The sequence below is a fragment of the Chenopodium quinoa genome, unplaced genomic scaffold (genome assembly GCF_001683475.1).
Source record: "Chenopodium quinoa cultivar QQ74 unplaced genomic scaffold, ASM168347v1, whole genome shotgun sequence".
NCBI lineage: Eukaryota > Viridiplantae > Streptophyta > Magnoliopsida > Caryophyllales > Amaranthaceae > Chenopodium > Chenopodium quinoa.
This window is the reverse complement of record NW_018743689.1, coordinates 516,864-527,440: the sequence shown is the minus strand read 5'-3', so window position 1 is coordinate 527,440 and position 10,577 is coordinate 516,864. Positions and strand designations below refer to the sequence as shown.

General features: G+C 45.1%; 1 protein-coding gene across 1 annotated transcript; it reads right to left on the bottom strand.

Annotated features, from left to right (window-relative positions):
• Nucleotides 1–269: 269 nt before the first annotated feature.
• On the bottom strand, nucleotides 270–5,663 carry LOC110683642. Its single transcript, XM_021860034.1, has 6 exons — nucleotides 5,384–5,663; nucleotides 4,052–4,369; nucleotides 1,631–1,749; nucleotides 1,491–1,548; nucleotides 966–1,099; nucleotides 270–734 (listed from the first exon to the last, which is right to left on the bottom strand). The coding sequence occupies exons 1-6, from the start codon at nucleotides 5,661–5,663 to the stop codon at nucleotides 270–272; spliced, it is 1,374 nt and encodes a 457-aa protein (XP_021715726.1).
• Between the last annotated feature and the right edge of the window lie 4,914 nt (nucleotides 5,664–10,577).

Sequence of the window (10,577 nt, the reverse complement as noted above, 5' to 3'; positions counted from 1 at the left end):
AATTCAAATTGAAAAAAACCCAAGACATATATAAAATCCGACTGAGTCGGAATACTTCATTTATATATAAAATGGCACAAAGGCCAGAATAATTGTTAACCGGACACATCCGGTGCAGAAGGAAAGTGGAAATGTTAATCCAACCCCATGGTTGGTAAAAAGATACAACAAAACACGGCATGCAAGCCGGCAAACAACATAGTTGGCATACTGCCGCAGAAAGGTGGGAGGACCGCCTAAGGCTTAGGCAGAGTCTTCTCCAGCTGAGCTTAGTTGGCTTGGCCCTTCTGCTGATCATCCGCCTGCTCCTCATCATCATCAGAGACTTCATATCCCTGCTCAGAAGCCCAGTCTTTGAAGCGAGGCGGTGGAGCATCACCCAGTTGCTGGGCATCATACACCTCAGTGGCGTAATCATACCTCAGCTTATAGACTTCAAAGTCTATTTCTGGGTAAAGGAGGCCCCAGGTGATCTTCAGCCGGGCAAAGTTGTCCCGCTCATTCTCCTCGGTCAGCCGGGTCTGCTCCTGGGCCAGCTCATCCGCCTGCTTGTTGCGCAGGGTCATGAGCTCAAGCTTCAAGCGGTAATTGTTAGTCCGGAGTTGGGCATTCTCTTTGTTAGAATCCTCTAATGCCTTGAGATCAGACTTGGCATCTTTCAGCTGCTTGTCAAGGTCATCAGCCCGGCTGTTAGCTTCATCATTTGCAGCCGTTAAACTCCGGATCAGCTCCTCCTGTTTCAACTCTACTGCTTTAATCTTTGAATTACACATATAATCAGAATGTTTAGCAAAGTTGAGGTTTTCTAGGGCCCTCCGTTTGGCGTCATTTACCTCTTCTTGCTTCCGCCTGAAGGGGCCCCGGAGATTGTCCACCCTCACCATTGCCTGAATCATTAGCAGTCGGTTAAAGAGTTACTTAGTCAAATTAATGATGAAAGACATCAAGATAGAACAACCATGTACCTCAGCCAGAGAGCCCATTATCCGGTCAAAGTCCACAACCTGCAGATCAGGTATGGATGCCTTCTCGGACCGGGTGAGGATCCTCACCATCCGCTTTGCGAAGCTTGGAAGGTCGGGCTGGTCAGAAGTCGGACCTGCATCAAAAGTAGTGTTATATGAGATAGAAGCAGCGTAGCTGGCATTCATCCGTTGCCGGCTGCTGACGGACCCTTTTGAAGAATCAACCTTGGTCTTGATTCTCATGAAATCAAGTTGCCAAGGTATTTCAGTTCCTTCCTTACCTTGAGCTTCCGGATGGGTCTCCGCCCAGTGGTTGCCGCACCGTCTGCAACCTCAGGTGGCATCCCACCCTTTGATGCCGTTGAGAGATCCGGCGTCTTCTGCTGTTCTGAGCTTTCACTTAGCTTTTTCAGAACAGCAGGGGATTTTCCCCCAGTAGTTGGATGACCGGATTGGGCAGAACTTTCTTTTTTTGGGGGGGGGGGTCCTTTCTTGCGGCTTTGGCAGCCAGAGCCTTTTCCAGACCATCTCCCTTCCTTTTGAGAAGCTTGGAGAATGATCGAGGGATTCTCTTAGCGGACTCCTGAGAAAGATGCAAATATAAGCATACCCAACTGGTAAAAAAAAAAAAATAAATATGCAAACATTAAGTCAGGCGGTCTTACCCCGCCTTTCTTGTCCTTTGCCTCGACGGCTGCCTTTTTGGCAAGAGCCGCCTCCTTGCGCAGTTGCGCCGCTGATTTGGCAGGAGTCTTGTCCTGGTCAACCATCTTCAGGGCTTCTTCTGCAAATTCAAGAATTTCAAGTTAGAAAGAATTAAGACAAGTTTGCAATAAAAAGAAAACAACAATTGTTCCAGGTGAGAAGTATTTTACCCCTGGGAAACATTGTGCTCAGTCCGCAGGCAGACAAGAAGCACTCGTCCTTGAAGAAGTCCGGATGGGGGATCAAGTTCTTGGGTACAATAATGTGAGTCCCATCCCCCATGGGCTCAATTGTAGTTTCAAAAAATCCGGGAGAGGGCATTAGCGTCCAAGAAGAGTCGGCTCGGTGTTATACCGGCGCAGTGTCCGGTTGTGTCTTAGAGTGGGAGAGGAAATCAGATAAAACTTGTCCTTCCACCCGGACCATTTGGACACTTTGTCCAAAGTCATCAAGTACTGGGGCAAGGTAGTCAGTGTATACCATACCCCATGGCTGCCTGGAGCCTTGCTCAAATAGTGCATATGAGCGAAGGCAGAGAAACTAGGGTTCAAGTTTTGAAACTCGCAGGCGGCGATGTAACTTAATATATTCACCCACGAGTTAGGAGTGAGGTGCCAGACCCCCAGATCGTACCCCTTGAGGATTTTCCTAATCCCGGGGTGGAGGGGGAACCGGAGGATGGCTTCTATTACCGCCTCATAGCAGATGAAGTAGTCATCTGCATGATCAATGTCGTCCCCCCAGGCCATTACAGCATCAGCCGGAGGGACAATAACTTCCCATCCCCTTCCAAAGGGATGTTTCTCCTTAAAAGCCCTGAACCCGCTGTTAAGAAGGGCAATGTTGCTCGGCAGCATCCGGGTTCTCTTAGGGTTGGGGTTGTCAGCTACTTTTGGCGGCTGCTGATAGTCAGACAAAATCCCCTTGGTCAGAGCCGGAAGACTCTGCTCTTGATCCCTGGCCGGTCTCAGCATCGCCGGCTTCATTGGAAGAGGCGGCTCCCTCGTCGTCCACCTCTCTTACTCCAGAGCTCCCGGAAGTAGAAGGAGCCTCTTCGTCGGATCTGCTCTCCTCCAAATCCCTCGGATCCCCATCCGGGAAAACCTCATCGGCTGGCACTCTCATGGTGCGCCAGCTTTTAGACCGCCTGGCCGTTTGTTTTGTTCTAGCCATTGTGTCCTGCACAAACACAAAGAGGGAGGAATTCGGAGATGAGCATATTGGTTCCGACAGTCCAAAAAAGGCACCCCCTATTCTAGACTCAGCCGTTCCAGGGGATCGGCTGAGTGTCCTAGGCAGTGCCGAGTGGGTGGATGGGGAACTCATTTATATTTTTTATTTTCTAAAGAAAGCCGGGCATACAGGCGGAAAAATGGTATGTAAATCGAAAGGGAGAAAAGCTAAAGTGGTACAGGCGGTTACCTTGCTTTGACTCTGGAAAATCTGAAAATCGCTACAGCCGGTGAACCGGGTGATGAACTGCTAGCACTCGGAAGCTTGAAACTCGCTGATTATGCAGGCGGGAGCAGAGAAAAATCTCTCTAGAATCTCTCTCTTTCTCTCTCTAAAAAGTCAATATGAACGTAAAATGTGAAAAGGAGGGGGGGTAACTTTCTATTTATAGAAAGTAAAAGCGGGGGGAAAATTTTGATTTGAAATTCAAAATTTTACCCGTTACTGTTCACCTATGAAAGGTGGATACGTGTAACAGGCCCCACGTGACATGCACGTGCGACCTGTGAGGGGCAAATGTTTAGGGTATTTTTACCCTACACACGTGGACCAATGAGAGGTCGCCACGTGTCGAGCTCAGGATGGCCCATGTGGCTCAACATCCTCTTGACACTTGGCGCCCTCAGATATGTTTCTGAAATAACGGCTTTCAAAGGCCCAAACTCTTAGGAGCGCCGTAAAACGGCGCAGCCCACTAACTCTAGGTCAAGTGACCTAGGTAGAGGCACATTTTCCAACGACCCTATAAATAGGGAGATATTTCCCCATTTTAGGGACACATTCAATCATTTATTACACCCTTATTCTCTTACATCAGAGAAAGACCTGAGCTTGGAATCCAAGCAGATATCCACCTAATTTTCGTTCTTTTTATTCCGTTTCAAGTTACTAACTTGACCGTCGGAGGCGGAGCACCACCCAACCGGTGTCTCCGTTTGTTTTGCAGGTACAGCTCACTGCGGATCAGTCTTCGTGTTGTAACTCTCCCAAGGGACAAAACCACCCAAAACAAGTAGTACTCTTTGAGAAAGAGGCAGCATAGTTGGCATTCATCCGTTGCCGACTGCTGACTGACCCCCCAGAGGGATCAACCTTAGTCTTGATTCTCATGAAATCAAGTGGCCAAGGTATTTCAATCCGTCCCTTACCTTGGGTATCCGGATGGGGCGCAGGCTTCTGCTCCTCCCCAGGTGTTGCCGCACCGGCTGCAACAATAGGTGGCTCGCCACCCTTCGATGCCGTAGAGGCATCCGGCGCTTTCTGCTGTGAGCGCTCTGAGCTTTCGCTCAGAATTTTCATCGCAGCAAGCGATTTGCCCCCGGTCGTTGGACGACCGGATTGGGCAGAAGATTGTTTCTGGGGAGGAGGGTCCTTCTGGCGGCCTTCGCAGCCGGAGTTTTCTCCAGATCGTCTCCTTGCCTTTTGAGCAGCTTGGAGAAGGATCGTGGAATTCTCTTGGCGGAGTCCTGAGAAGCAAACAAGGGTAAGTATACCTAACCGGCAAGTAAAAAAAAATATTATGTAAACGCATAAAAAGTCAGGCGGTCTTACCCCGCCTTTCTTGGAGTCCTTGACTTCGACGGCTGCCTTCTTAGCAAGCGCAGCCTCTTTGCGCAGCAGCGCCGCCGACTTAGCCGGAGTCTTCGCCGGGTCGACCATTCTCAAGGCGTCGGCTGCATGAACAAAATTCATGATTAGAAGAAATTACGGCAAGTTTGCAATAAATATAAAAATAACAAGCATTCCGGATGTAAAGTATTCTACCCTTGGAAACATGGTACTCAGCCCGCAGGCGGACAAGAAACACTCGTCCTTGAAGAAGTCCGGATGGGGGATCCAGTTCTTGGGAACTATGATGTGATTCCCATCCCCCATGGGTTCAGTTGTTGTTTCAAAAAATCACGGCTCTATTATTTGCTCCCGGTCCATAGTAGATAGCATCGGGAGAGGGCACTTCCTGCCTAGAAGAGCCGGCTCAGTGTTGTACCGGCGCAGTGTCCGGTTATGTTTCAAAGTTGGGGAAGAAATCAAGTAAAACTTGTCCTTCCACCCAGACCATTTGGACACTTTGTCCAAAGTCATCAAATATTGGGGCAAGGTAGTCAGAGTATACCATGCCCCATGGTCGCCTGGGGCCTTGTTCAAGTAGTGCATGTGAGCGAAGGCGGAAAAGCTGGGGTTTATATTTTGGAACTCGCAGGCGGCGATGTAGCTAAGAATTTTCACCTACGAATTGGGGGTGAGCTGCCAAACCCCTACATCGTGACCCTTTAGGATTTTCCTAATCCCGGGGTGGAGGGGGAACCGGAGGCCGGCTTCGATGATCGCCTCGTAGCAGACGAAGTAATGGTCTGCATTGTCAATATCATCGTTCCAGGCCATTACAGCGTCAGCCGGAGGAACGTTGATGTCCCAGCCCCTTCCCAAGGGGTGCTTTTCTTTAAAGGCCCTAAAGCCGCTTTTGAGAAGGGCGATGTTACCCGGCAGCATCCGGGTCCGTTTAGTATTGGGGTTATCAGCGACCTTAGGCGGCTGCTGATAGTCAGCCGCAAAATTATCTTGGTCGGAGCCGGAAGATTCGGCCCTTGACCCTTGGCCGGCCTTAGCATCGTCGGCTTCATTAGAGGAGGCGGCTCCCTCGCCGTCTACCTCGCGTACTCCAGAGCTCCCGGAAGTAGAGGGAGCCTCTTCATCGGAACCACTCTCTTCCAAATCCCTCTGTTCCCCATCAAGAACAACCTCATCGGCTGGCACTTCCATAGTGCGCCGGCTCCTAGACCGTCTGGTCGTTTGTTTCGTTCGGGTCATTGTGTCCTGCACAGACACAGAGAGGGAGGAATTCGGAGATGAGCATATTGGTTCTGACAGTCCAGAAAAGGCACCCCCTGTTCTAGACTCAGCCGTCCCATGGGACCGGCTGAGTGTCCTAGGCAGTGCCGATGTGTGGATTGAGAACTCATTTATATTTTCTAAAAAAATTAGGTATACATGCGGAGAAAAAATTGTATACGAGTTGAAAAGGAGAAAAGCTAAAATGGTACAGGTGGTTACCTTAATTTTACTCTGAAAAATCTGAAAACCGCTACAGCCGGTAAACCTGGTGTTGAACTGCTAGCACACGGAAACTTGAACTTTTTGTGATGCAGACGGAGGCAGAGAATCTCTCTCCAAAAAGCTCTCTCTTTCTCTCTCTAAAAAGTCAAATGAACGTAAGGTGAGAGAAAAAGGGGGGGTAACTTTCTATTTATAGAAGGTGAAAGCGGGGGGAAAAACTTTGGTTTGAAATTCAAATTTTTACTCGTTACTGTTCACCTTTGAAAGGTGGACACGTGTCACAGGCCCCACGTGATATGCACGTGCGTCCTGTGAGGGGCAAATGTTTAGGGTAAAAATACCCTAGACACGTGGACCAACGAGAGGAGGCCACGTGTCGAGTTCAGGATGGCCCATGTGGCTTAATATCCTCTTGACACATGGCGCCCTTATATTCGTCAATGAAATGGCGGCCTTCAAGGGCCCAAATCCCAAGAAGAGCCGTAAAACGGTGCAGCCCACTAAAATCTAGGTCAAGTGACCTAGATGGGGGCACATTCTCCAATGACCCTATAAATAGGGAGATATTTCCCCAGTTTGGGGACACATTCAATCATTTATTACACTTACATTCTCTCACATCAGAGAAACACCTGAGCTTGGATTCGAAGCAGATCCCCACCTAAATTTCCGTACTCTTTATTCCCTTTCAAGTTACTAACTTGATCGTCGAAGGCGGAGCTCCTACCACCCGGAGTCTCCGTTGTTTTGCAGGTAAAACTCTCCCGAGGGACAAAAACACCCAAAACAGTAATTATTGTGACAAATTGGACAAGAATTGCAAGCAAAAACATCAAGAACAAGCCACATTGTCTTCCCGACCTTAAGAAGCCCAACAATGGTGATTTGTTCGTTTCTTCACCAAATTGAGTCAAACAAGTCTCAAAATACTCCCAAGGAAATATATAAACATAGTCAAGCAATTTAATGGCATAAAATTTGACAAACAAAGAGAATTAAGTAATTAAAGGTTCGAATTTTCCAAAAATTCGTGAACAAGAATGTCAAATTCATCAAAAACCGGGGTGAGTTTAAAGAAAACTTACATAGGTCGGGAAAGTAGATGGAAAAAGCTTCGAGTTGCAACAAATTTGAGCAAATTTGGTTGAGAAACGAGTAAGAACGACCAAGTTGAAGTTTCACGGCGATTTTCAGAGAATAAGCAGCAGCAGCGGCAAAATGAGGAATAAAGGGGATATATACGGAATTCAAGACTCTGGCGCCAAACAACAGCTTTGGCGTCTGACACCATAATTCAACGCTTAGAGCTAGATCCAGCGTCTGGCGCCAAAGACAAATCATGGCGTCAGCAACTTTTCATCGGCGACAGAACGTTCAGCTACTCAGAACGCTTATTTCGACCTCTTACAACAATTTTGGGTTCCTTGGTACGCCAGTTAGCCTCTCTAAGAAATTTGACATATCTAGTAATCGGCTCGATTACAATCGCATTAAGTGGTCGACCTGATGAATGATCGTCTCACTTAGCTTAACGCGCCTAAGAATTGGCTCATTGGAGGCACTGACATAATGGTTCATAAACAGTGGGGGCACCGACATAATGGTTCATAAAGAACAGAGGCACCGACGTAATGGTTCATAAACAGAAGAGGCACCGACATAATGGTTCACAAGCAGCAAAAGCGCCGACATACTGGCATAGCGGAAACAAACTTCAAGCGAGCTTTTAAAGGTCGACAAGCATTGGTCTTCGGTAATTTTCCTCGGAATATTATTGCAACAAATGAGGATGACTTCAAGCGAAGATATCTTCGACAACGTTCCCTAGCTTGTGGAGGGTTGTCACAAACAAATGAGGATAGTTTCAGGCAAAGCAATCTTTGATCGTGTTCCCTGGCTTGCGAAAGATGATCACAAAGCGCTAGAAGGTCGTTTCAGGCGAAGCAATCTTCGATAGGGTTCTCTAGCTTGTAGAAGTCTATCACGGCGGAATTGAAGGCAGTTACAGGCGTAGCAGTCTTCAGGCGGTATTCTCTAGCTTGTAGAAGATCGTCAAAACAAACAGCAGGATGGAATTCCCTAGCTTGCGGAAGGTTGTCACACCAGCAAATGTAGCAACAAATCGGTTACCTTCAGAGACGTGTGCTCGACAGTGCTAGATACGCGTTTCTTAACTCTTTTATCTGTTTAACTAACGCTAGTTTGCAGGTATCGGCGTTACAAGAGTGATTTAGGATCGCAGAATGTTCTGAATCATTCTCCGTCCCTATCGATACTTTGACTTTTGTTTTCGAAACTTACGTTTCTCCAAACTCAGTCAAAGTGGGGGCTTCTGTAGACACCCATTTGTGTCTCCCCAAAACCAAACCCATTGATGAATATCTTTCATGTCGAATCATAATCGAATGAAGTGAAAGTGTGGAAATTCTAGTGTTGCGGTTAGTTTTTATTTCTTTTCTTTCTCTCTGTTTTTGAAAATCTATTTTAAGAAAATAGTCATTCCTGTTTGGTTTGGTCCATGGCAAGGGTCCAATACTAGTGTAGTTGGGTCAGGTTCGAAAAGAGCTTTCCAACGATATATTATAAGCCCAATTCCGATGAATAATGAGGAAGTTATGGCCAAATTATTAAACTGGGCCCGGTTTGATTTTATATGCGGCCCAATGATCTAGAGGAAGGCCTAATATTGATTTATCATTCCTAATGTAATTAGAATTGATTATAGTCTTCTAGATTCTTGTAGAAGGTTCTTTTGAATCCTAATTTAATTAGCATTGATAAATTGACTTTAATTGACTTTTAAGAGTTTTAATCAGAATAAAAGAAGTGTTTTTAAGGAAAAAACGATTTTGCCCTCCTGTACGGCTAAATTTTATCAAATTAAGAAAACGCGTGGAAACTGTTTTCTAGCATCAGCGCCTGGCGCCGGGCTTGGCGTCTGGCGCTAGACCTAGCATCTAGCGCTAGTGTCTAGCGTTTGGCGCTGCAGTCGTGTTTTATTCTTTTCGTAACTCTGATTCGTTTTTTATCCATCCGGCTAATTTTCCCTATAAATAGCCTCTTAAAACCTTCGTTTTCAATCATCAAAAATCACCAACTCTCATCAAGAATATCTTGATTACTCTCCCTCTCTCTCTCTTCTAAACTAGCTTCTGCATACAAAATTCCGCATTCACAAGATCTAGAAACACCTAGACAAATTCGAAGTTGCTTTCGCCCTAGACGTGAAAGGTTTTAATTTCTGAGGGTTTGGTCCCAAATCTCTCTTTCAATTATTTAATTTATTTCTTTGATTTTATATTTTCCTTGAAGTTACTAATGTGTGTATTTTGTTATTAGAAAGAGATACGAGGCATCCAAGTAAGTGCTTTAATTGATTTATTGTTATTATGATATAGAAATCATGTCTAGATTGTTATTATGATTCCTAGTATCATGTTAGGATGTTTTATTGCTTCCTAGTTCCATGTTTTGGGTAATAACTATAATTTCTAATATCAAATATGCTTATTATGATTTATATGATGCTTCCTATTTGTCTTTCCTAATATCATGATAGTATCATGTTAGGATTTGTCATTAATCTTGTTGTATCATGCCTAGGATCTTGCTATTTATTGTTATGCTTTATATGATTATGATAATTATGATTATGATTATTTTTATAATTGTTATGATTAATATTATGTTGATTGATATTTATATTTGTTATTGCTTGATCACACCTTTTTATGCATGTTTAAAGGGAATTGGTACTTGTAATCACGCTTAATAAGATAATTGATAATCTTGTTTAGGGTTAATTTGATTATAATTCAAGTGATCACCAATTATAGTTTTATTTGTGCATTAATATTCAACCAACATGGATTAAACAGGTTTAGGGTAATATTATTGATTGCATGTTAGTCAGAAAGCGCACATGAATACGATCAGAATAAAGTAAGGCCTATTATTAGGGCAGGTTCAATCTCTTTTAGGTTGGATTTGTACCTTCATCCCCGAACTAGCAGTCATGGTTCCAGACCTATTGGAGTTGACGATCTCCTGGATCGTTAAGGGGTGTAACCTTCACCTCGTGAACGGTTTACAAGTTCCTAAAACTTGTTGGCGACTCTTTTGCTCTATCTTTCTTCCCTTTGGAAGCCACCGTACTTTAGTGTATGATCACAGTGGGGTTCATGCTAGGGGTAGTGCTTGAAATATTTCCTACAAGCCCCTACTATGCTTGATGTTAACCCATTTTCACAAATCAATGTCGTTCGTTCTCAAAAATCCGTCATCTCTTAAACAGTTTCTACCTACTTTTATGCTTCTTCCACATGGGAAACTAAGAAAATAGCAGGATAAGGCTGTGCTAATTTCTTTCTGGTTTCCATTTGTTAATGGTCTCCTACGGGTAGGAATCCATGATTCGAGCTTGACTGAGGAGGAATTCTCATACTTTGAACATTTATTAACTCCGGATGAACAACTACTGTTAGATCTGTTTGGTCCTCATACACTTGAAGCTTTATTAATTCACATTATGAGTACTATGTCCTGGTCAGATAATTCAGTTAGGCTGGCAACTCTAGTGGAACGAATAGAAGAGCATGTTCAACATAATGCAGCCAGATT

What these genes read in the sequence shown, in the direction of transcription:
- LOC110683642 (XM_021860034.1), bottom strand. Translation starts at nt 5,663, where the DNA reads ATGGAAGTGCCAGCCGATGAGGTTGTTCTTGATGGGGAACAGAGGGAT. An exon ending in TCTCAAAAGGAAGGGAGATG is followed by an intron (nt 1,100 to 1,490) that starts GTCTGGAAAAGG and finishes CTTTTGATGCAG; the next exon opens with GTCCGACTTCTGACCAGCCC. An exon ending in TAATGGGCTCTCTGGCTGAG is followed by an intron (nt 735 to 965) that starts GTACATGGTTGT and finishes GAGTTGAAACAG; the next exon opens with GAGGAGCTGATCCGGAGTTT.